At 63.0% G+C, this 24,154-nt stretch overlaps 2 protein-coding genes across 8 annotated transcripts in view; one reads left to right on the top strand and one right to left on the bottom strand.

Annotated features, from left to right (window-relative positions):
* Window positions 1-6: 6 nt before the first annotated feature.
* Window positions 7-21,986, bottom strand: HCFC1 (host cell factor C1). Of its 6 annotated transcripts, XM_059385586.1 has the most exons (27): window positions 20,777-21,986; window positions 15,288-15,436; window positions 14,975-15,135; window positions 14,194-14,402; window positions 13,362-13,446; window positions 12,765-12,871; window positions 11,464-11,643; window positions 11,292-11,350; window positions 10,991-11,084; window positions 10,590-10,750; window positions 9,886-10,083; window positions 9,289-9,513; window positions 9,078-9,182; window positions 8,610-8,829; window positions 8,178-8,320; window positions 7,890-8,028; window positions 7,524-7,744; window positions 5,400-6,882; window positions 4,984-5,147; window positions 3,904-4,480; window positions 3,268-3,585; window positions 2,992-3,110; window positions 2,769-2,906; window positions 2,225-2,410; window positions 1,339-1,639; window positions 737-800; window positions 7-499 (listed from the first exon to the last, which is right to left on the bottom strand). In XM_059385586.1, the coding sequence occupies exons 1-27, from the start codon at window positions 20,967-20,969 to the stop codon at window positions 460-462; spliced, it is 6,039 nt and encodes a 2,012-aa protein (XP_059241569.1). In that variant the 5' UTR covers window positions 20,970-21,986; the 3' UTR covers window positions 7-459. The 6 variants fall into 6 exon arrangements, with proteins under 6 accessions (XP_059241569.1, XP_059241564.1, XP_059241565.1 ...); XM_059385581.1 differs by having other exon boundaries at window positions 10,991-11,350; window positions 20,777-21,985; XM_059385582.1 differs by having other exon boundaries at window positions 3,268-3,582; window positions 10,991-11,350; window positions 20,777-21,985.
* Window positions 21,987-22,678: 692 nt separating this feature from the next.
* TMEM187 (transmembrane protein 187) overlaps window positions 22,679-24,154 on the top strand; it is a 5,104-nt gene continuing 3,628 nt past the window's right edge. For both annotated transcript variants that reach the window (XM_059385577.1, XM_059385578.1), the window contains exon 1: window positions 22,679-22,986. The gene's annotated coding sequence lies outside the window, so the exon portion shown is untranslated. The remainder of the gene's footprint in view (window positions 22,987-24,154) is intronic.

The raw sequence follows: 24,154 nt of genomic DNA, 5'->3' as shown, positions 1-24,154 counted from the left end.
GGGGGGGGGGGGGGGGGCGCTCTTCTGCTTCCATGCTACAGCCCCTCCCACCCTTGGCTGCCCCCTCAGAACCAAGGTGACCAGCTGCCGGAGGCACGTGCATCCCCGTCTCCGAGGCACATCTGCTTCGTCCAAAGCCTCTGTCTAGCTCCCTCGGAAAACGGGGCCTGCTCGGCTCCCAGAGGAGGGGCCGGCGGGAAGAGGGGAGGAGGGCGCGAGTCTCACTTGCTCACTGCTCTGCCAGATCCGCGTTCTGCTTCCTCCCACAGCAGCGGTGCAATGTGCTTTCTTGCGATTATTTTAAAAACAGAGAGGGAGAGAGAATGAGTGGGGGCCAGTGGCTCCTGAGGGTGAAGTGTGAGCGCCGGGTGGGGAGGACAGGGGGTCCTGGCAGGTGGCGTTCCTGAAGCAGAAGGGGGGGGGGTCCGGCGAAGGGTTCAGGTGCAGGGGCGCTGCCTCTCACTGACCATCTGCCTTAGATTTCTTTGGAGCGGATTTCCTTGGAAGGAGCCAAGAAGAAGGAAAGAGAGTATCAGCATGGGTCCCGACGACACTGGGAAACCACGCGGCGGGACTCCCTGCAGACCTCCGGCTGGTGCCTCACACGCACTCCCACCCCATGTGCAGCCCCTCGAGGCTTTGGAAGGGACGAGCCACACTGTTTCTACTGCTGCTTCCTCCCAGTAGCTGTCTACCCTCAGCCTTAGAAAGTTCCAGAAAGGGGCTTCCTGCTTACATTTCCGGAGAGGACATGGGCCGCTTGCTGGCTGGCTTGGCGCCAGAGCTGTCTTTACTGGTTTCTGAAAGGAAGAACGGAGTGGTAAGCAGCTCAGTGAGGTGGGCCGAGTGGCCGACTTCAGCCGCACGCACAGTGGCCCACAGGCCAAGAGGCCGAGAGCAGAGGGGACAGGGACACCGTGCCCACAGCCTACAGAAGCCTGCCGAGCGAAGGCCTCTCCTATGTGTGCCACCTCTTCCCGCAGTAGCCCGGGCCTGGGTGCGAGACGCTCACCGTTCTCCCTGGTTGGCCTCATGGGAACTGGAGTGAAGCCCGACAAGGCACGCTGGGGCGTCCATTCTCCACCCTGCGCCCTGGACTTGGCCTTGCCCTGCGCCTCCGACTTGAAGTCCTCATGCTCCCCCGTCTCACCTCAAACACCCTTGGCCGGCTTTCCCTGAACCCGCAGATGAAGCGAGGTGCCCCCCCGCCCTGAGACCCCTCCATAGCACCCATCCTAAGTCATCTCCCCCAACCGTGAGGCTCTAACGTCCAGCCTGGAGCGAGGTCGCCCCACCTCATGTGATGCTGGCCCCAGGAGCCTCCCGCACGACACCCACCTTGCAACCACCTCACTTGGGTGGCTGGGCCATAGCCCTTCTCGTTGCGGGCGGCGATGCGGAAGATGATGGCGGGCTTGGTGGTGTAGTCGATGTGGGCGTTGGAGAGGCTGGACGACTGCACCAGGCAGGATGGGCTGGGCCCGCAGTACACCCGCATGAAGGCCAGCTGGGCCGGCGTGGAACTCTTGGGCTCGCCACCGGCCTGCGAGCTCTGGATGGCCAGGTACACCGAGTACTCGATGATCTTGCCGGAGGTCACAGACGGCGGCTCCCAGGTCAGGTGCGCACCATCTGGACTCTAGAACCAAGGGGCCAGAGGTCAAGCCATGCCGCCTGTGGCCTCTGTGACTCTCTCCCTCGGCCTCTCCGGGGACAGAGAAGTGGGAACACTTTGTGGCTCCCCAAACTGACTGGTTGTACCTTAGCTCTTTTCCTGACACAACCGAGCTCTGGGGACATGGCCTCGCCAGCCCCGGCCCGGGGGGTCAGTCTGACCGAATGACGAAGTAACACGAACGGGGGCTCAGAGCACCGCCTCCCTTCACCTGCTCTGCCACCGACTGTGGGACTTGGCCCTGAGCCTCTTGGTGCCTCAGTTTCCTCAGATCCCAGACCTCCTCAGGACGTTGAAAGATTGGATAAAGAAAACACATTGAACGTGGCAGGTAAGAGACCCTCAGTGAACACTAGCTGCCACGTTAGAGAAAAGGAGACCGAACATGGGGAGGGAAGGAACGGACTCTCGTCAACCCAGCACCCGGCGACAGGACAGAAGCTGCAGCCCAGACCCAGCCGGCCCAGAAGGGAGTGCCTGGAGGACAGGCTTGGGCTCGGCCTGCTGAATTCCAGCTGGGCACAGGGTCACCCCCATGGCAAGACTCACTTTGCTGATTTTAATGGCACAGGGGGCCCCCGGAAAACCAGGCAGACACGTCTTAAAGGCCGAGATCTCGCTGAAGGGTCCCCGGCCGCAGGCATTGATCCCGGCCACGCGGAACTTATAGGCTGTGCCCGGCTGCAGCTCCTGCTTCTTCAGCTGGTTGTAGTCGGGGACGGTGCCCGAGTCGTCCTGGGTACAGAGGCCGGGAGGACAGGAAGAGGGAGAGAGAAAAAGGTGACCTAAGCCCCATCGCTGAGAGAGCAGCTCTGGGGTTGGGCTCCAGGGCCGGCAGCACTCTCCCATCCTGGGGATGGGCCAGGAGGGCAGCAGTAGGGACAGGGGACTGACAATAGGCTTTGTGGCGGCTCTAAGGGCCCTGGGAGAAAGAGGCATGTGGAGAGGATGCCACAGGTGGCTGTCCTCCGGCTAGCCCCAAGGCAGATGGTGCCCTGGGGAGCTTCGGAAGGCGCCGTGAGCCCCGACACCTGCCTCATGGCCAGCCCGCCCCCGCCCCCGCCCAAGGGCACCGGCTGGGGGGAACACTTACGTCAGAAGGGATAGCGTCATCTGGTGGCAGAAAATAGTGTGTCACCATTACATTGGTACCCTTAATGACCCCCACATCAAACCACTGGTTCTCCTTCTTCACAGGCGCCTTGCTGGGTGGCGGCGGCAAGTCTGGCTTCTGAGAGACGGAAAGGAGAGCTGAAACCCTCGGCCCTCGGGCCCCGGGCGCCGCACCTCTCAAAACCCCGCCACACCAGACTCACCACACCCAGGGACTCGATGCCATTGGCCACTTCCGTCAGGGTGGCCGCGGCCTGCAGCTTGGCGGGGCTGGCTACCACCACCGGCTGCGGAGCCACAAACGTGTTGGACGGAGCCAGGCCTGTGAGGCAGAGAGACATCCTTGGGGGGCTGGCCCGGAGAGCCTGCTTGTGCGCGGGGAGCTCCTCCCCCTCAGGCCAGACCACCCCGGCCACGTCTGCGGGGAAGGGCCCAGGGGCTTGGCCCCCACCGGCGCGGCGCGGCACCCTCGCACTCACTCTCGGTGGCCGTGGGGGGCAGCAGGGCCACGGTGCTGGGCACGGCCGCGGCCAGCTCGTTGAGGCAGTTGCCCTCGATGGCTGGGTCGTTGAGGCTGTCGGCGGGGGCCAAGGCCTCGGTGGGGAGGTGCTGCTGCTGCTGCGCCTGCGCCTCCTGTAGCTGCTGCTGCTGCACGAGCGCGGCCAGCTCCTGCTGCGTCAGCACGATGGGGATGGTGGCGGCCTGGCCCTCCTGTCCCTCGGCCGACAGGTGGCCCAGCTCCGCCTGCGTCACAGCCGCCGCCGCCTCAGATGTGTCCATGGGCTCCCCGGTGCCTGCTCCAGGGGGCGGGGTGGGGGTGGGGGCAGGAACGCCACTCAAGAGGAGCTCCGGCCCAGGCGGCCCAGCCCCACGCCCCCGCCCTCCCTGTCCTGGCCAACTCGGGCCACCCTGGCAGGGAACCAGGCCCCCTCTTCTCAGGCAGCCCGCTACCTCCCAGCGCAGTGGCCACCTGGTCGGGGCAGTCAGTGGGAGGCCGCAGAGGCCCACCCCGGCCTTGCTCCTCCCGAGGGGCCCACCTTCCCCTCAGGGCTCCTGGCCGGCCTGGCCGGAAACCGCCGCAGTCAGTGCTCAGCTGCCCCTCCGCCAGCACCTACCCATGACGGCCTGTTGCGCTGCCTGGAGCACTGCCTGGATGGCCAGGGCCTGGGCCTCCTCCGTGGCTGCGGCCTGGGCAGCCGCTTCAGCGGCAGCAGTGACCGCCAGCTCCTCGGGGGTGAGCCCCGTCACCATGAGGGTGGTGGTGCCCGCCTGGGCCTCGGCCATCAGCTCTTGGGGGAGGGCCAACTGGTCTACGTCAGACTGTGTGGGTGGGGGCGGCTGGACCACCACCGTGGCCACCACGGCTGAGCTGGCAGGCTCCTGGCCCGGAGACGGGTCCCCTGTACTGCTCAGATCCACGGCGGCCTGGAGCTCAGGGGTCTGGGAGGCTGACAGGACCTCGGCGGACTCCCCCAGCAGGGGTGTAGAGGTGGGCTGCAGGAGTTGCCGTGGCGGCAGCTGCTGGCGAGGCCCTGGCGAGGCCTGGAGTTCCTCTGGGGGCTGCAGGATGTCAACAGCAGAGAAGGGCATGTCAGAAGTTTCTGTGTTGGCTATGGTCACTGTTATCGTGGCTGGGATGGGGACTTCGGTGGTCAGAGCCCCTGGGGTAGCCTCAGTCACTGATGAGATCTTCTAGAAAGGGAGAGAAGCTCCCGTCAGAGGGGAGAAAAGAGTGGCCAGAGCCGGGCAGCCTTCATCTTTCCCCGGAGACCTGGATTTTCACCGTCCACGGCCAGCCTCACCCCACCTGATTAGGAGCGCAGCAGGTGACCAAGCCATGGTGGGGGCGCACAAGACGGGAAACCCTTGGGACCCTCTGGCTGATTTTCACCCATCCTCAGAGAGGTATCCCGGTCTAGCCAAAGAGACACTCTGGCTCCTGCCGTGTCACTCTCACTGGTTATAGCCAAATGACAAGCCTCCAAGACGCTGGGGCCTGGAAGACCCCTGCCTCCTGCCCAACGATGCCCCAGGCAGGTCTTTTATGGTCAGGAAGAAGGACTCAGGAAAAGGGATGAGGAGCAGTCCAGCGCCTGGGGCAAGGGCGACACCTGGTGTCCAAGCCTGGAACCGCACGGACCAGAAGTGCAGTGGGCAGCAGAGAGGTGGCACAGGGTACCTCCGGGGGTTCTTACCGGCACCGAGGGGCCTGGGACGGGCGTGGACTGTGTTACAGTGGTCACAGCCCGTGTCAGGGTGGAGGACACGGTCGTTGTAACGGCACTGGAGCTGGTGATGTTCACATTGTCACCCTGGGTGCTCTCCGCCTCTCCCTGGTCACTGGCAGCTGGTGGGGGATCTGGAAGGGAGGGGAGCGAGCAAAGAGAAGTGTGACAAGTACTAGGCCAGCAGAAGCCCCAAGGCCTCTAGCCAGCTTTGCCCCCAGGGGACACAGTTTCTGGCAGTACCCCAACCCCTGCTGGGACACGGAGCCCCAAGAACTCTTAACTACTGGCTTCTAGCCGGGCGGCTCTTCTAGTCACCGCTCCCCTCAGCCTCTGAGCCCAGGGCTCCGGGAGACAACGCACGCCAGGCCAGTGTCTTTACTCACCTTGGTTCGAGCTCATGTTGGAGGTGACGGTGGTGGCTGTGTGCGTGGTGCCTGTCTCGTGCGTCTCACAAGGCGGGTTGGAGCAAACCCTCTGCGTCGGGAACGGAGCCAGCAACGAGGCAGCAGCCTGGGCGGCGACGGCGGCCGGTGCTGCCACCTCCAAGCCGGACTCTAGGGTCCTATGGGAGGGAACGGTATCGGGGAGCAGGGCGCCCACACCGACTGACATGGTGGTGCCAGTAGAAGTGGTCTGGTGCGTCTCGCAGGGGCGGCCGGCAGGGGGCTGCTGTCCGCCCTCAGGCTGGCCTGCACTCCCACCGGAGGTGGCGGTGGTGGGTGTGTGCGTGGTACCCGTCTCGTGGGTCTCGCAAGGCGGGTTGGAGCAGACCCGCTGGGCACTGCCTGCGTTCGAGGTAGTGGCGGTGTTGGTGGTGCCCGTCTCGTGGGTCTCGCAGGGCGGGTTGGAGCAGACTTGGGTCACGGCGGCTGAAGGGCACAGCAGCGCCTCCAGGGCCGGCACAGTCACGGTGGCGGTGGCGCCTGGTGAGCTCTCGTATGTGGGCATGGGGGTCCCCCGGGCCTCGCCAGGCTCCCCGGCCCCCATGGCAGAGCGGACCGTGGTGGGTGTGTTGGTCGTGTGCGTGTGGTGGGCCTCCAACTGGCGGCCGATGGACACCAGTGGACTCAGGCCAGCCACGGGACTGTCCTTGCTTCCGAGGATGCTGGCTCGGACCTGGCCGCTCACAGGGGCCAGCTGCATGAAAGCTGAGCACGGGGCTGTGCCAGTGGCCATCACAGTCATGGTGGCGCTGGTCACGCTGGTCTGGCGGGTTTGGCACAAGGGCTTGACCGACATCTGGGCTCCCTCTGACGCCCCAGCAGCCACGCCAACCCGGAGCACAGCGGGCGCGGTGCCGGCCATGCAGACACGCCGCACGTCCCGCTGCTGGCCGGCGCCGATGCTGGACATGGCGGTGGTGGCGGTGCTGGTGGTGCCTGTCTCGTGCGTCTCGCAGGGCGGGTTGGAGCAGCTGTGTGGCCCAGCCATGTTGGACGTAGCGGTGGTGGCTGTGTTAGTGGTGCCTGTCTCATGCGTCTCACATGGTGGGTTGGAGCAGACGCGGACCACGCTGCCGTTCTGTGGCCCAACCGTCGAAGTCACGAGGGAAGCAGCTGCCTCCTGTCTGTCACAGACGAACTGCACGTGGGCGGGCTGAGGCTGCCCCCCGAGGTTAGCTACGACAGTGGTGGTGGCCGTGTTAGTGGTGCCCGTCTCGTGCGTCTCGCAGGGTGGGTTCGAGCACACCAGGGTCACGGTGCCTGGCTGTACCTCTCCCTGGCCCGAGTCAGCGATGGTGACCGTGGCCGTGGGCTGTTCTGTAGTAGGTGAGGCTAGAATGGACACAGGCAGGTCGTGCACAGGCTGAGCCTCGACACCACTGGGTGCCGTGATGAGAGTCACCTGGGTCGGCTGGGAGACAGGCTGGGGGAGAGAACAAATGGGAAGAGTTACTTCTGCAACTTCCCATCTGTCCCTCTGCCATCCTACAGCGTCACCCGTGCTGGCGGGGACCACTGGCTCAGGTTCTAAAGCAACAGCCCCGGGAAATATCCAGGACCCGTTTTCCCTCTGAGGTCCAGACACTGAGTGGCTCAGGGACCAGGTTAGAGGCACGGCTTTGCCTCCAAGACCATGGAGACTGGGAAGGGGCTGTGGGGTTGCGTCAGCGGCTAGGGCCAGTCCTTGGTCATGGAGGGAGCCCCGCTGACCCTGTACCTAGACGCTTCGCCACTTGCATGAATTCAGCTTAAAATGTATGAAGAAAGTAAATACTATGCACGCAAAAAGAGAAACCGTTGAATCGTCTACGTTGTAAGAGGAAACGTCTGCCCCGCGTTCAAAATCTAGAACTGCTTAAGACCTAACCTGCTGACACGACAGTCGTAGTGACCAAGAGCCACAGCGGTACAAACAGGGAAGCGCCCCTGCCCCTCCCCCAAGCCACACAGGTGAGGAGAAGAGGGCCTGGACCCCAAGTAGCAGAGCAGAAGCCTTGGGCTGTGGCCCATCCGTGCGCACGCGCACACACACGTGCATACGCACGCGGAGGCCGGCCATTGTACCTGCATGGTGATGGTGGGGGTGCTGAGCCCACCGGCCGCCGTCAGCGTGGTCTGAGCTGCCGACACGGTGATGGCAGTGGGGTTGATCACTTGGCTTGAGAGGGTGGCGATGGTGCCCAACGTGGTGATGGGCGTGGCCAGGGAGGCGCTGGTACTGTGGCCTCCGGCTCCGGCAAGGCTAGTGGAAACGGTGCCTGTCACTGTGCCGAGGGTTGTGACGCCTGGAGGGGGAAGGGGCAAGGGTGGGGTGAGGCCCGTACCTGGGGCCTTCCCCCTGCTAGCAGCTTTTCCCTCTGGCGGGGACAGGACACAGGGACAGGAGCACACCCCAGGGGAGCGGCAGGCCCGACATCTAGGCTTACGCACCTGTGGTGCCCTTCACAACCAACGTGGTGACAGCTGGCTTGACGGCAGAGACAGTGACTGGAGTGACCAGGCGGACACCCCCCATGGGCACGGTGCGGAGGATGGTGCCTGGCTGTCCAGGGGCCCCCTTCAGCACCACCTGTAATGCCAGAAGAGAGCGCCCCTGTGTCACTCCAAGGCTGCCCAGACCCTGTGCTGCCCCCTCCCGGGCCCCTCAAGAGGACGCGTGTGGCCTGCAGGGACCCTGGGCTGGATGCTGGGGCAAGGGACGGGCCGGGCACACCTCACCTGAGTCACTCCTTGCTGCCCGTGCCCAGTGGCGATCTTAGGGACAGCGGTGATGATTTTGGCCGGCGCTCCAGTTCCTGAAGTCATCACTTTGGTGGTGATGATGGTGATAGGGGACTTGATGCCAGGACTGCTGGTCACACCTGGGCAGGAGAGGGGTCGTTTGATCTCAAGGGCCCCTCGCCCTATTTCCCTCATACTCTCTTGCAAGCAGTGCCTCCCACCCACCACCCCTCGATCCAAACCCGGTACTGATTATAACCATGCCCCTGCCACCTCCCTACAAACGTGAAGCAAGGGGCAAGGAAAGGAAGAGAGGAGAAAAGCAGACCCCTAACCCTAACCAAGAGCGCGCCACAGCCCGACCCCCTGCCCGTGCAGCCTTAGCCTCCTGACGAGGTTCCTCATCTGGGGCCCGAGAGAGGCCCCCACCTGTGGCACCAGCCTGCGTGATAATGGCCGACATGGGAATGGTCTTGATGATGGTGGTCGTGCCAGGCTTGGTGGTGCTTGGGGACACGCTGCTGATGCCCAGGATGGTGGGTTTAGTCCCTGCCCCACTGGCCTGCGTGGTAGTGATGATGGTGGTGGGTTTGCCGTCTGCTGAGGTCACCAGCTTCAGGATGGTCCCAGCCGGCAGCGGCCCTTTGGTCTGCAAGAGCAAGACAAGTACATGGATGGCACCATCGCCAGGATGGGCCACTCTCTACTGGTGGCCCGAGGGGCTCAAGGAAGGTTCCGAAGACAGGGAGAGACGGGACCAAGCCCTGGGACGGTGTGAGCTGCAGAGTGTGAAGAGATCTTCCCTAGACAGGGACAGGGGTTCAGCCCAGAGCCGCCCCATTGTCAGTCAGGGGCCCAGAGCCGCCCCGTGTCTGAGTCTGGGGCCCACAAGCGCACCTGGATGATCTGAGTCACTGGGCCCGTAGATGCCTGGCCCGTGACTGCCGAGGTCTGAACCGGTTTGGTCTGAACCACTGACATCACTTTGCCCAGGTTGGAAATCTGAAAAGGAAAGGACAGGGCAAGGAGTGATCTGGAAGCCCAGCAAGAGCACAGCCTGGGTTGGGCCTCTCCCGTCACAGGCAGCCCAGTGGCACCCGTCACTCACCAGAGCACTGCCTCCCGGGACGGAGATGGGGCTCTTCACCAGGGTGATGGTCTTGGTGACTCCACCCACCACAGTGGTCACCACCTGGGCTTGCTGGGCCACTGTCACAGTCCCGGACTTGTGGACCGTGATGATGGGGCGGGTGGATGTGTTGGCAGCGGAGGAGACCGACGTCCCCACCTGGGCGGCTGCGGTCTTCAGCATCCGGGTGGCGGGGTTGCTCACCTTGAAGGGGCGGAGACGGGCCATGAGCGGGACAGAGAGGCCGCGCCCCCGCCCAGAGTGGCCAGCAGGCCCGCGGCTCCCTCCCCACCTGCTCATCTACCTGCCCGCACCCACCCACCTGCAGAACGGCTCATGGTGGTTTCCCTTTCCGTTAGTGAAGCAAGAGAGGACACCGACAGCGCACGCCTAGCCTATGGCTGTCACGGCCCCCATGGAACGGCTTGTTCCACAGTCCACGGCAAGCAGTGAGGAGGGGCCAACAGCCCCACAGTTTGCTCCAAAGCCCGGAAGGGGTGATCACTGTCTTACCCCAGTGCCCAGAGGCCCTACCCCAAGGCTGCTGGCTCAGAGCCGGGCCCGAGGCATACTCACCATGACCGGCGAGGAGGCCACCTTTACAGTTGCCGGGAGGGTGGTGGTGCCAGGGGTCACGGCCACGGTCTTGACGATGGTGGTGCCTGCTGGGACGCTCAGCACAGTGGGCGCCGAGGAAGGAGGGATCTTCTGTGTAGCGGCAGCGGCGGCTGCCAGCGCAGCCATGCCACTCATCTGGGGGCTGCTGCCGATCACCTGCAGGGGGCATGGGGTGCATGAGCCCAGGGCAGGGGAAGGCAGCAGAGACCTCAGCAGAATCCAGCTCAGCCCAGCCTAGGGAGCCTCCCCCCGGGGCCCAGCGTTCCTCCCGGCAGCACCTCTAGGCTCCAGCCTGGCCTCCTGCCACCAGCCAGGTGCGGGAACCCAGCAGCACGCGTCTGCCAGCTCTACATCTTTTCTGAAGACCACGAAGTCAGACACGGCTCCCTCCTCCTGGCCTGGGGTCAGACCCTGGCTGGCTAGATTCTCCCTTCGGGCTTCTGAACAAGGAAGTTCACGTTCAAGATGCCCTTGTGGGAGCCAGATGCACACAGCAGGGAGATCTTTTTGAGGCATTAGCTTATAAATTTTGATTAACTCCGTAATGACAGGTGGCCTCCTCAGTGCTCCGCAGCCAAGAAAAGCCCTGGCTGGGGGCAGCGTTAAGCCCTGTCAGCGCCATCGATCACCAGGACGTCCCGCCCTCTCCAACGGCTCCTCACCGTCCCCTGGGCACTCTGCGTTGGCACAACCATTCGCACGCCTGCGGGAAGGGAGGTCACGGTGACGGGGGCTTTCCCAGCCTGGCTGGCAGGTCGCATGGTGACCAATGGGGTTCCTGTTGTCGCCTGAGGACCGGTGACTTTGAGAACAGCAGGCACACCTGGTGAGGGAAGCAGGGGGCCTCTGCTGCGTCCCGTGTGCAAACGCGAAGTGCTTCCGCGACCCGTTTGCGCATCAGGTCTTGTCCTCCCAGACCCATTCAGGGACGGTGTCCGCAGGTATGGCCGAGCCGGCGCTCGTGACCATCAGGCATGTGGTCCTCGGCAGCCCTCAGTGCGGCTCACCATGTCCCTGTGGGCTAGACCCTGCCCTCAGGCCCAGTGCTGGGCCCCCAGCTCACCTGGAGTCCTGGCTGCGGCGGGCACGGAGATGGAGCTGCCAGGCACCGTCGGCAAGACCTGGATGGTGGTGGTGGTCGGGGGCGCGCTGGCAGCCTGGGGCAGGAGCGTGATGCCTACTTGGGTCAGCGGCTGCACGGCAGGTGCGGCTGCTGCGGGGGCAGGGCTCTTGGGAGGGTTGGCAGGCACAGACGGGACTGGATTGGGTGTGGGGGAGGTGGCGGTAGCAGCCGTGGCAGGAATGTCATATTTCTGGAGCTGCAGAAGGTAACTGTCGGCTGTCGCCACTGCCCCCCAGCTCACCTCCAGGGAGTTCGTGTTGGCTCGTACCAGCTGTACCCGGGCCGGGGGCGGTGGCTTTTCTGGGAGAGAGCAGAGCCAGTGAGAAGGGGCCGCAGCATTAGCTCCCCCCACAACCCCCACTCCGGGCTCAGCTGCACAGGGGTGGCCTATGGCCCCGACCCAGATGCCTTACCTGTCTCCAGGTACCAGAGATCCTTACAGCAGACCTGGTTGTTCCAGGCCTTTCGGTAGCCATCGCGCCCACTCCATATGTACAGGCGGGTGTTGATGGCCACGGCACAGTGGCCAGCTCGGGCCCGAGGGATATTGTCCTCCAGCGTGTCCATCAGGATGGTCTCCCAGGCCATGGTATCTGGGGAGGGCGGGAGGGGAGGTCAGCAAGGGGACAAAGGAACCCGGAACCCCCAGCGGCCCTTTGGCCTTTCGCTGTCAGGGATGGGAAATTAAAAACCAGGAAGTCATCAAAGATTTCTAAATTAAAAACAAACAAATGGAAAATAACTCAGTATGGCAAAAGGCCCGTGGAAGATGAAATTAGAAACCACAAACTACAAACTGACGGGACTGTCTGAAACGCACAGCCAAAGGTTTCACTTCTTGCACATCGAACACAAGAGCCTACAGAAAGAGACGGGCAAAGACGAACGCGAGCTACGGAGAAGGCGACAGGAGGATCTAAGGAGAAATACATACCCTCCCGGAAAACAAGAGAAACACAAACTGAAACCACAAGGCGCCTGGCAGTTTGGCTCCCGCACCTACTGCAGCCAGGGCTGGGGGGGCGGCGGGGGCGGCTGTCACCTCTCGGACCCGCCAGAAAGAGGGCGCAGGCACCACCGGGGGCACCTATGTGGCTGCGGCCTCTGTGGGACAGCTTGGCAACGGCCTTCGGCAGCGTCTCTACCTCTAGGTGTTTACCCTTCCAATGCACTTGCACGTGGGTGAGAACAGTGCAAGGATACTCACGGAGCCGCGTCTGTGCAAGTTTCAACACCTGGACAGCAACTCAAAAGAATGAGGCCGCTCGGCGTGCGGGGACGGGAGGGGTCAGTCTCCGAGATGGAGTGCACCCCCGAAAGGGCCGGGCTTGGCGCAGCACTGCGGGGAGCAGGCTGCCATCGTGTGTGTTTAGAAAGGAGCCCGCCGACGATGCTCGTATAGGCAGAGGAGTCCCTGCGGGGCGGGTGACAAGCCACCAACGTGGGTGCCTCCACAGAAGGGGAGGCAGGAGGGAGGCTCTGCCCCGTCACGCGTTTGTACTTTCGGAGGCTGGGCCGTGCGAGAGCCTACTCAAAACCTGAAAGCGGGGGCACCCCTCCGAGCGCTCTGGCCAGTGGCTACTTCTTGTGGATTCTAGAGGCCCGGCCTTAGAAGCAGCTTCGCTCCCTGCACAGCCCACACAGCTCTCGGGGCTGAGGAGGGCCGGCCTCCCGCAGCCCTCCGCAGGCCACGCCGAGCCCGAGGAGGCCATACCCAGGTTGAGGCAAGCCAGTGTGTTGGTACACTTCCACTCCTTCTCGTGTGTGGCCACTTTGACGTCATCCATGACGAGAGGCACCCAGCCACCAAACACGTACATTCTGGGACGAGGGAGGGAAGAGTAGGAGACGGTTGTGGAGGAGGTGCCAAGCTAGAGGCCACCTCTTCCATCCAGAAAGTTCTAAATATGCTTGGTCCTCCAGCTCTCCCCAGGAGAGTCCCCCAGGACGTGTGGACGCTCTTGATGCGGGCCTCTCCGTGGTGGCTCAGCCCTCACAAGAACTGCGTCACCTCTGCCACACGGCGCTGCTACTCAGCTCATCTAAAGCTCACCGCCGTCCCCATCGCTCTGATAGGCGCTTTGGGACCTTGGCGTTGACAGACGCCCTGCTGCTCATGGAGAGGACCTAGAACGGCCTGCGCCCCTCTACCCCGAGTCTGTCTTGGTCTCCCGGGGTTGTCATGTAAAGACGGGGCTGCGGCAGGCCAGCCCAGCCAGAAAGAGGCCTCCCTGGGCCTCAGGAAGTGCAGGAACAGAACAGAGGCCTGTGGGGGCGGGGCGGGCCGGGTGGGAAGACGGCGGCCACTCACTTGTTTCCGATGGTCGTGGCTGAGTGAAGGCTCCGAGGGAGAGGGGCCACCCCGCTGAGACTGGGCTTGTTCCACGTGAGAGTGTCTGCGCAGAGTGATGGACAAGGGATGGTTACTACACAAGGTCGGACGCGGGCCCTCGGCCCTGCAGGACCTTCCCCGGATACAGGGAAGGCTCTGGAAGGCGGGTGACCACCAGGTCCAAAAACTCCGTGCCAGGCCTCCCCACGGCCCCCAAGAGGCCTTCTGGTCACCGGGCTCCAGCATTTCCCGTGCTCCGTTCACTATCCTGGCAACCGCTGCTCTCAGGGCTCTGGTACGAGCCAAAGGTGCACTCCCAGAGGCACCGCATTTGCCACCCTGCTCACCCCAAAACACGTGTCTGTCCCTGCCACCAGCGCTGCCAGGAACTTCGCTCTGGGGAAACGGTTTCCTTTGAGAGCCAGCACTGACCTCCAGGACGCCGTGCCCCCGCAGAGATGTGTCCTCGGCTGTCCAGTGCCCTCGGCCTTCCTTCAGGCCAAAACCTGACCTCCTTTCAACCACTCCCGACCCTGAGTGAGCCTCACCCCGGCTATGGGCCTCTCTCAACACCCCATGTGACCACGAGAGACCACGGTGCGTCATTCCCGCTACAGGCTGATCCCTGACGAACTGACAGGGATGGACGCTGCCTCATGCAGCCCATTCCAGCCTAGAAAAGGCCCTCACCCCCTCACCCCGGCTCCTAGCCTGCCCCTCCAAAGTCGGAGGGGTGAGCGGCACGCTCACCCTGTCTCTGCGTGCCGCACCCGAGCCCAGCGTGCTCCGAGCCTGCCCTCCCGCAGCTTACCGATGTCCAGGGTCCAGAGGTCCCCCAGTCTGCAGCCGCTCATCCCTCCGTAGATCACCAGCTTGGACTTCTTATTGTCCTTCTCAGTGTAGACCACAGCAGTGTGTGACTCCCGGGGGGGAGGCAGGACACCATACGTGATGGGGATGTCCCAGGCCACCACGCCGGAGCCCGGCCGCAGTTCCAGGATGTACAAGTCGTTCAGGTACCTGGAGGAGGAAAGGCAGTCACGGCAAGCCCCCCGACTCCATGCGCCAGCGGCCTCAGCACCTTCTAGGGGCAAAGAGCAGACTCCCTGGGAAACAAAGGGGAGCTAGGTCCAAACGAACTCCAAGTTCTTCTCCCCTCAGCCCTGAGAAGTGACCACCAGAAACTCCCAAGGATGAGAGTCCCAAGGATGAGCGGGAGCCCGAGAGGAGCCATGGGATGGCATGCCGCTGGGCCGCCTCACACACGAAGCTGGCCATTGTACTAGGGCCTCCTGGGGTCAAAGCAGGAGCCCATCTGGGACCACCTTCAGCCTTTAGCAAGGCATTCGGTCACCGGCCTTGGAAAATACCACCGCTAAGTCTGCAGGCAGCAAAAGCCGGGAAGGCGAGCGCCAGTGCTAACGCGGTGGGAGCAGGCACCAGCCTAGGGCAAGGCGGGGCTCTATGGTTTCCAGACCTCGGAGGCAGAAAGGCCCTACCCGGGCAGGGAGCGTGACCCTCTCGTTTCACGGAAGAAAGGGATGAGGCACGGCCACCCTCAGGACTGCACACGGAGAACGACAAAGCCTCACCTCGGAATGTTGTTCTTGGGGTCCTCGCTGTCGTTGGCCAGGCCCCCAAACAAGTAGCACTTGTTGCCCACAAGGGAGAAGCTGTGCCCAAGCCGAGGACATGGGGGCGGCCCGTTTTTGGGCGTCTTTGCTTTGAGTCTCTTCCATTCCCATCGGCTTGCCTGCAAAATCAAGACTTGGGGGTCGAACCCAGGACGGGCTGGTCTCTGTCAGGACCCCAGGCCATTTATTGTGGGGGGGGAGGCGGCAGGGGAGCCGGGAGGGAGGCCCGGGGCCACCGCCGCAAGCAGGCGAGCATGCTGCGGGCCGCTACCTGGAGCTCGTAGAGGTCGTTGCTGTACTTCCCATACTCCACCATCCCGCCGAACACCAGCAGGCGCGTCCCGTCGCACACGAAGCCGTAGGCCGCGCACCCGGGGGGAATGTCCCCTCTCACGGCTGGGATGAACCACTGGTTAGTCGCTGGGCAACGAAAGGAAGCAGGAGTCAGAACACTTCAGGAAGCCTTCGGAACCAGAACCCCAGTCCTCTTACTCCCCATATCCAGCAGCCTGCGAAACGTGCTCTGAGAAAGGGGGGACCCCCTCCAAATAGCCTGCAATCGCCCGGCTTCTCATCAAGGTCGTCTTTTTAAGCAGGAAGTCACTAACCAAGATAATTCGTTAGCTTCTGGGAATGCAGCCGCTGACTTCCTTCCCCTACCGCTCAGGGGGTCCGATATTGGAACACAATGTCCGACACCCGAAGCGCCCCGTCGGGGGCCCTGTGCGCCTCTTCTGGGGGTGCAGGGCTACACCTCTAAGTGGCCGGAAGCGAGACCGCGGCCCGCCGGTGCCCTCCTTCCCTGCAGGCGCTGGCGGCCGGAGCCGGAGGTGTGCGGGTGAGGGAGGCCCATCAAGGCAGCCCGGCCCACCGGCTGAGAAGGGGGGCGGGGGCAAGAATCAATTTCTGCTGGGGTCTCCTGGGAGACGGGCCATGCCACCCACCTTTACCGTCACGTCACACCCATACCAATCTCGAACATTCCTGAAAGCCAGAAGTGGTGGCTGCAAGAAAAAGCTTCCCCCAGATCCACACCTCTAAGTGAGAGTGAGGACACCACCACCTCAGAAGAGGGTGAAGGAGAAGCCTGCCCCACCCCCACGCCACTGCTCCCCTCACTTCAGGCTTGCACCCCGGGTTCAGCTCCCCGCGCGCCTGCCATGCCAGGGCCTCCCAGAAAAAGCAGAAGGCACACATCCTCCTCAGAATTTTGAGGGATCCTTTCCATTACATGTTACATAAAGGACCGTCCCTAAACGACATGCCACACTCACTCCCAACACCTCAAACCGTGAGCGGCCACGCCCGAGCATGATGGGGGCGGCCCTGGAGTCTAAGCGGGCATTAGGATCGTCCCGGGGGAGCGCCTTGGGGGGGCCCCAGCTGCCCGACTGCTTCTCAGCCTTTCTGGGAGGGCGCGTACTTGGGTCACGTGTTGACACATCTCCCCTGCACACTAGGTGACAAGTCCCATGTCCACGTCAGCCAAAGGGCCCGCCCCCATCTAAAAGCACACGATGCCTCCAGAGTCACAGCCTTTCCTGGGGTGGAAGAGCCCCGTTGCTCCCGCCTCCCCACCTGCAGCAGGTTGATCTGGAACAGGCTGTGATCTTGCCCCGCCCCACCCACCCCTCCTCCGAGGTTCAGCAGAGTCACCTGGACTCCAGGAGGCCCAGCAGCAAAGCCTCCCCCGCCTTCCTGGTAGAGGGGCCGGCCCGGGGCCCCAGCTCACCACCTCACTGTCATGCCCACTGTGAAAAACAGACTCAGACCGGCTCCGCCTTCAGCCCCCGTGCGCACACTGCAAGACACGGAGTTCCCTCCCAGCTACGCAGGAAAAAGCCGGAGGAAGACCTGGAAGCTGCCCCGGGCCAAGCCCCCTCCGTGGATGAAGGAACAGAGCCCAGGAGGGGAAGTGACTTACCTGAGGTCACAGAGCAAAAAAGAGACACAGGCAAGAACCTTGTCGCTGACTTCAAAGCCATCGCCAGATACTTCACCAAGGGCCCCACGTGCCCGGAGCCATGGGCCGCCCTCTCACCTGAGCACCCTTGGGGCTGCCGCTTGTGGCTACAGGGCCATCACAGGGCCACTAGTAGGGGCTGCGACAAAGCCCCACGATCAACTAACTCACGGCCTGCCCGTCACGCTCTAATCAGTGGCCCAGCTATCCAGGCTGGAAGGAACCAAACCGGTGCTGTCTCAAGAGCTCACGACCACCACCTCCTTTAAGAGGAGCTGATCTTGTTCTAGAACACTCGGGGCAGGGGCCCTCCACACTGCTGTCAAGAGCCAAAGCCCCGTCCCGCCCGCGCGACGGCACAGCGCCACCTCACGCACTCGCATTATCTCCAGCTCATGGAGTGGGGCACCTCGAGACCCAGCCTCCAGGTCCCGCCTTCTCTGTCCGCCTTGGCCTGTCAGTGTGCTCGGCTGGGAGGGGGCTGGGAGGAGAGGAGGCCACCCGCACACAGGACCCTCCGTGGGACAACCCAGCAAGCCTGAGAGCGCAGCTTCGGGGTCTCATCCGCAGCCGCAGCCCTGTCCCCACGCACTGCCTCCATCTGTGGTGGCTCCCATCAACCCCTACGTGTCACCCCGGGAGACTGGGCCACATAGCTGGGCACACGCAGTCCACCGGTGGCGTCGGCTCCGCTCTGTCACGCCAGGGCGCTTCCTGCGTGGCAGACGTGGTGCCAAGCCTGGGGTGGGGATGCACAGACACGCCCGCCCTCGCCCGCGAACCCCCAGTAGAGCGGGAAAGTTGCTGGGCCCTCGGCTCCCGGCAGTGACAGCGCGCGTCTGCAGCAGCCGGGGCCTCGGGAGCACGGAGCGGGGCAGCGCGGCAGACGGGGCTTCTCAGAAAAGGCGAACCCAGAGCCAGACCTCGGAGGGCGGACAGGATTTCCTGACAAACGAAACTAACGGGGCCGATCCGGAAGTGACTGCAAGAGGCGAGTTAGAAGAGAGGAGGTCTCCGGACGGAGAGGAACGGATTTCCGAGGGGCCGAACCTAGCGGCCAGAGAGCTAGAGGGCAGAGGTCGGGAAGGTGTTTCAAGGTGGTGGCCTGGGCCCGTTAACCGAAGGAAGAGACAGCCCAACTGTCTCCACGAGTATCTGTACCCCAAGTGCTCCTGTATGACCCTGCCACCAGCTGGCAGGGTGACCCTAGACTTGTCACTTCCCCTCTCAGACCCCGCTTTCTCATGTGCAAAAAAACAAGGAAGTTCCACTAGATGTTTTCAAGGCTCCTTGCGGCTGTTCAACAGTCGCCAGACGTTAAAGAACCACTGAGGCAGACCAGCCACACCCTCCCCTCATGGGGACACAGCCCACCGTTAGGGCTGGCTCTGCTCCATAATCCGCTTTGCTACCCTGAGATAACATTCCTACAACCTATAGCAGCTACCCCAAGACCTCCCAAAGGCCAGTCAAGTGTCCAACAGCCGCTATGATAGTTGTCGCCAACGAGGAAGGACACACACCCTTCGAGCATCACCTCCAGATCCCTGAGCTAACCAAGACAGCCAAGTGCTTGCACACGTCCCGGACGCGCCCCCTGGGGCCATTTATCTTGGCAAGAGGGAACGCTTCCAGCCCGGTCAGCTCTCGTTCCAGAAGGTCTCTCAGCCCAGAGAAGGGAAAGTGCAAGAGAAGAGGCATAAGGAAGGTCTACTGTGCCCTGACTTAAAACAAAACAGCGGGGAGCAGACAGGCAGCTGTCAAGGCCAACGGCGCGCAGGCACCTGCGTCTGTGCCCCCAGTGGTGGAAGAGGGGCCACACGAAGCCCCATATTTGCAGAGAAGAAGGCAAGAGCCCCACAGCTACGACAACCATGAGCAGATGCCACAAGCAGCACAGATTCTGGCTCTGGTAGGACCCCGAGCAGATGCGCAGGGAGGAGTGCGGAGGTGTCGTGCTAGCGGCTCTCCTGCGGGAGTGGACGGCGCCTTTTCCAAACCGCTACCCTGGAGGAACCCGGGGCTACGGCCCTTTGGATGGCTGGCTACACTGTACTACGGGACACAACCTTGCAGATGGGGAAGACGTCAAAGTGGCCAGTTCGTTTTCATAAACCAGCAAATATGCAGAAAGCCCTGGCAGCAGCGGACTTCGGAGCTGATGGTAATTAGGCCCCTGCCCTACTTTCTAAAATTGTAGCTCCCTGTTAAGGAATCGGCTCCAAGCCTTATGAGAATAAAGTCAGTCCAAGCAGTTTAGAAGGTCCTGCTCCGGCCAGCGGCCTCTCTAAAAACAGACCCGTCCCTCAGCCCTACCCTACTGAGCTAACGGCTGCCACCGCAGCTGTCGCAGCTGGCACAGGGTGCTGCCAAGCAGCCTGGCCTCACTGGAGGCAACAGGTGCTGAGCCCCGCAACGCAAAGGAGCACTAGCAACCCACCAGCGTTTGCAAATCAACTTGGTAGGGGCAGTACCGCGCATGGAGCACAGAAAGCCGGCTCTCTGCCTCAGGCGAGGGAGATGGCAGCACCCAAGCCTCACAGCGCTAACCTCCTTCTCCCTTGGGCGCCACCCCAGAGCAACCTCACAGCTAGGAGGCCCTGCTCAGATCGAAAGACCTGGCACTGCTAGAACCCCGGGAAAGAAGAGGCCGGGAGCAATGGGACCTGGGGGGGTGGGGGGGGGGGGCGCCCCAGGCCACTCAGACGGGAAGGCATAGCCCTGTGTGTGGGCGGTGCCCACGCAGCCCGCCCCGGCCTTCTCCCCCCCGGGGTGTCTTGGTCTCTCAGCACCACCCCCACCGCAGGGAGCACGTCTGGCCCCTCCCTCTGAGCGAGGTGAGGGGCCCTGGGCCACTGCCCCTTCAACAAGCGGCAACAGGGTGTGCAAAGCTGGCCAAACACGCCACCGTGGGCAAGAGGCCTCCGGAGGATGCGGCCCAGTCCCAGAGCCTGCGCCGTCGCAGGGTTCGGGCTGCTCGCAGCTCGCCGTGTCCGCGGGGCTCAGACTCCTCTCAGCCCGCGGGTCTGGCGCCCGGGCTTTCGGGCAGGTGAGGCGAGGGCCCACCTAGCCCACTAGGGATGGCTGGACTTCACCGTCTACCCTGCAGGGCCCTCGGGAAGGAAAGGCAGCGGCCGAAAAGTCGAGCACTACAGACGTGCGGCCTCGCCGCCCTGCCTGCCCTGCCTTCCAGTGCCCAAGGCTCCCGCACGCGCTCCGCGGCGGTCACCCAACGGGGGGCACATCCCCCCCGCCGGGATTAGGGCCCTCAACTCTGTCCCTAATCCGTAATCGAGAAGCTGTCATTTCCCCAGAACAGGCGTCAACGAAGAGGAGCTGAGCAGGCGCAGAAGGCGGGAGGGAGGGGGTGGGACTGTGCCTGCGCCAAAGGGACGCAGCCGCCCGCCCGGCGGGGTAACGGCGTGTGCCTCAAGTCAGCGCCGGCGACGCCCCCGCCCCCTCACCCACCGGACTCGAGAATTTCTCCCGCATAATGAGAAGCACTCCTCAAAGACCCGAGCGCCCACGGGGAGGGGCAGGGGAAGGCCGGGAGAAGAGGAGGGAAAGCAGAGGAGCCGGGCGGAGCCAAGGGTCGCAGCTCGGAGGAGAGCGCCCATCAGTGCGGAGGGAGAGGGAGAAAAGGGAGGAGGGAGAGCAGGCAGGAGGGGAGGGGAAGAGAAAGGAGTGGGGGGGGGGGGGGGGGAGGGAGGGGGAGGAGAAGGAGGGAGGGAAAAAGAGGGAGAGGGAGGAGATGGAGGGAGGGAAAGATCCCAGGACCCAGCGGGCTTTGCACTCACCCGTGTTGTACACGTGCAGTTCGTCCACTATCCCCTCGTTGCCGCCGCCAAACACCACGATGAGTTCCTTGATGGCCACGGCTCGGTGGCCGTGGCGGGGCCGGGGCACTGGACCCGACCAGCCCACCACTCGCTTCCAGCGGGGCTGCAGAAGCACCGCTGGCGAGTTGGCGGGCGACACGGCCGAAGCCATAGTTCCGGGAAAAGCCGTAGTCGGAAAAAGTCACCAAGCGAGAAGGGAGCCCCCCAATTCCTCTCACACACACCCCCTTTCGTCTAAGGTAGCTCTCACGGAGAAGCGGTTCCTCACACAGCGGTGGACGGCTCCATGGAGGCCGCCATCTTAACTACCCTCCTTCCCTTCGGCTCTTCCCCTTCTTCTAGCTCACCGCGTCTCTTCAAGAGCCTCCCGAAACTTTCGAACGCCTAGCCCCGAGAAGCTGGAGGCCACCAAGTCCCGCCGCCCCGACTACTCGCTTGGACTCTCCCGCTTACAAGCTCGGGCGGGAGGCCCTGGGAGCCGCCATCTTGAGCCGCCTCTCTCTCCTCCCTTCCTCAGTCGTAGCCCTCCCCCGCCGGAAATGGCGGAGCCCCGGCCCGGTTCCCACACCCCCCAAGTCCCCTGCACTGGCCGGCTTCCGGGGCGGGTGGAAAGGAGCCACAAGCACCGCGGTTGTCTCTGCCCCGCCGGCGCTCACACCACAATTGTGGGAGCCGCCATCTTGAAACCGTCCCGCTTCCCCGCCCAGCGCTTAGTGCAGCCGCCGCTCCCGAAACAGCCTCGACACTCGTAAATGACAGAGGCGCGCCGGAGGCCGGTGGAACGAACTCGAATTCTCGGGAGCTGCTCGGAGACCCGCGCCGTACAGCTCGTGAGGTCTCGAATGTCTCCCCCGAGTCCGCCTCTGCTGCTCAGACTGCGCCTGCCGCCCTGGGAGCCGCCATCTTGAGACTAACTCCCCCTTCCCCCCTATTCTCTTCCTCCTGGGTCAGTTCTTCCACTGCAAACCAAACGCAAAGCAGTGTCCAATCCTCGCTTCCGTCCTTATTACTCCTTCCCACAGGAGCCGCTCCAAAGAGCCAGAGTTAGGCCCCGAAGTGGCAACTGTACGGCAGCAGGAGCGGTAACGGCAGGGCGCTCATGCCTCCTCCCTGGGAGCCGCCATCTTGTGTGAAGAAGTAACAACTAAACATGGCGGCAGCGGCGGTCGGGCGAGGGGGCGGAGTCGGGCGACGTCATCGTCTCCCCCCCCCCCCCCCCCCCCCCCCCCCCCGGCTTCTCCGTGAGCTGAGGCCTCTTAAAGGATCCCTGCGCTGCCCCGCGGCGAGGGCCCAGGTCCGCCGCGCGTTGAGCTTGGGTTCAGGACGCTCGCGGGTCAGGCGCAGGCGCGCCCAGCCCCGCGGCCCAGCCCCCCCATTGCGCCCTCATGCCTCCGCCCTGGGAGCCGCCATCTTGCCACTTCCCCTCGCCCGGCCGTCCATGGGCGTCAATAGCGACTTTCAGCACAAAACAAAGATGGCGGCTGAGGCATCTGGTGAATGCCCGGATGAGAATGCCTCGAACGAACTGGGCCCCGCCCCCTTGGGAACCGTCCCCCCAGGTTGCTGAAGGGAACACACGCCCGAGGAGTTGCCTTTAACTAGCAGTGGGGACAAGGTATAGACTACCGAGGGAGGCTAAAGGGAGCTATCAGAACTGCGCCTCGGGTCCGACAGCGGACAGATTCCCACTCCCCACACCCAGCGACCGCGGGAGAAGCGGCGCGAGACGCGCCGGGCGTAGGGGGCGGGGGAGCCGGAGGCGGGGCGAGTGGGCAGTGACGCGCCGGCTCCCAGGCTCGCCGGCCCCGCCCCCGGGAGCCGGCGCCACCGCCCGCGCTCCGACGAAAGGAGCCGGGCCGGGCGCCCGGGGCCGCTCCCCGCCCTCTCCCCGCCGGCCGCAGGGAGGGCAGCCAGGCCGGCTGTACCCGCGCCGAGCGGGAGGGCGCGGGAGAGCTCCGCGTCGCTCCGCGTCACCTCGCGTCACCCCGCCCCGCCTGCTTCCCAGAGACCCGCGCCCCGCCCCTCCGCGCAGGCGCAGGGCCGCTTTTCGGGTCCGCCCTTTCCCGAGATTTGAATTTCCCCCAGCAGAGATAGAGAGGCAAATACCCGGATGGTGATCGCTGGCCTTTTCGCGCCAATACTGCAAGTTCTCGCAGCAACCTTCAGAGGTGGGTACTGGCGTGGACCCCGTGTGCCAGATCTTGCAGGAGGCCGCTCGGGCGCTGCACCATCATCCGCACTGTCATAGACTCGGGCTGTAGTGCAGGGGTCCTGCGCTGGCGTCTGGGAGCTTGGAGCCACAACATGCTTTTTGCACTTTCAGCTTTGTGTTATCTTTATTTTCACCAACCGGTAGTCGAAATTTTTTTTTTTTTAAAGATTTTATTTATTTATTTGACAGAGAGAGATCACAAGTAGGCAGAGAGGCAGGCAGAGAGAGAGGAAGGGAAGCAGGCTCCCTGCTGAGCAGAGAGCCTGATGCGGGACTCGATCCCAGTACCCCGAGATCATGACCTGAGCCGAAGGCAGCGGCTTAACCCACTGAGCCACCCAGGCGCCCCCGGTAGTCGAAATTTGGCCTTTCCCACAATTACAAATGTAGGCTACAGAGCACAGAGTGTTAACCTGGTGACTTTGTCACCCGTGGGAGTGACAGATCGTTTAGCTACTGTCGTAGTTACCCTGTAATTAACTCAAATACGAGACTTAACACTTTGAAATTACTATAGGTACAATCGGCCCATAGATTCTGCAATTTCATTTACTAGTCAAGTAGCACAGGTATTCCCGAATCACACCTTTTCCAAAAATATTTTATACCATCTTTCGACATTAAGTTTATGTTGTAACTGTTTTTACACATTTGGAAGCATTTATTTGAGCAACACCAAAGGGACCTGTGACAGCCAAAGGACAAGAGCCCTCTCTATAAATGACTGTGCCACCAACTGCCTTAAATGGCATTCACCTCACCTCCATGGCCGCAAGTCCCTCCCCTGTAAACTAAGGAAGGCGAGCCGCTGGTTTCTGAGGGCCTTGCCTGAATTCAGCAATTCTCTCCCGAGAGTTCAGGAATCACTGCAGTTGCTCCAGGCTTCTTGGGGATCCAGGTGGCCCAGATTGGCCTCACCTGCCGGGGCTGTCCCCATGTTAGAGCCCTCACGCTGGCATTCCCTCATCTATAGAAAGGCAGCAAGGATGGTCAGGATAGTCAGAGACAAAACAAGCAGTTGTCATATAGGAAAGAAGCCACCACTGTGATGGAGAATATTGGCTCCTGGTTAAATGCATATGGCCCCAGGAAGCCGAGAACCTCAGGCCAATGCTGTTGAGCTC

This window comes from Mustela nigripes, chromosome X (genome assembly GCF_022355385.1).
Source record: "Mustela nigripes isolate SB6536 chromosome X, MUSNIG.SB6536, whole genome shotgun sequence".
Taxonomy (NCBI): domain Eukaryota; kingdom Metazoa; phylum Chordata; class Mammalia; order Carnivora; family Mustelidae; genus Mustela; species Mustela nigripes.
The sequence above is the reverse complement of the archived record's forward strand: the minus strand, read 5'-3'. Positions and strand labels throughout refer to the sequence as shown.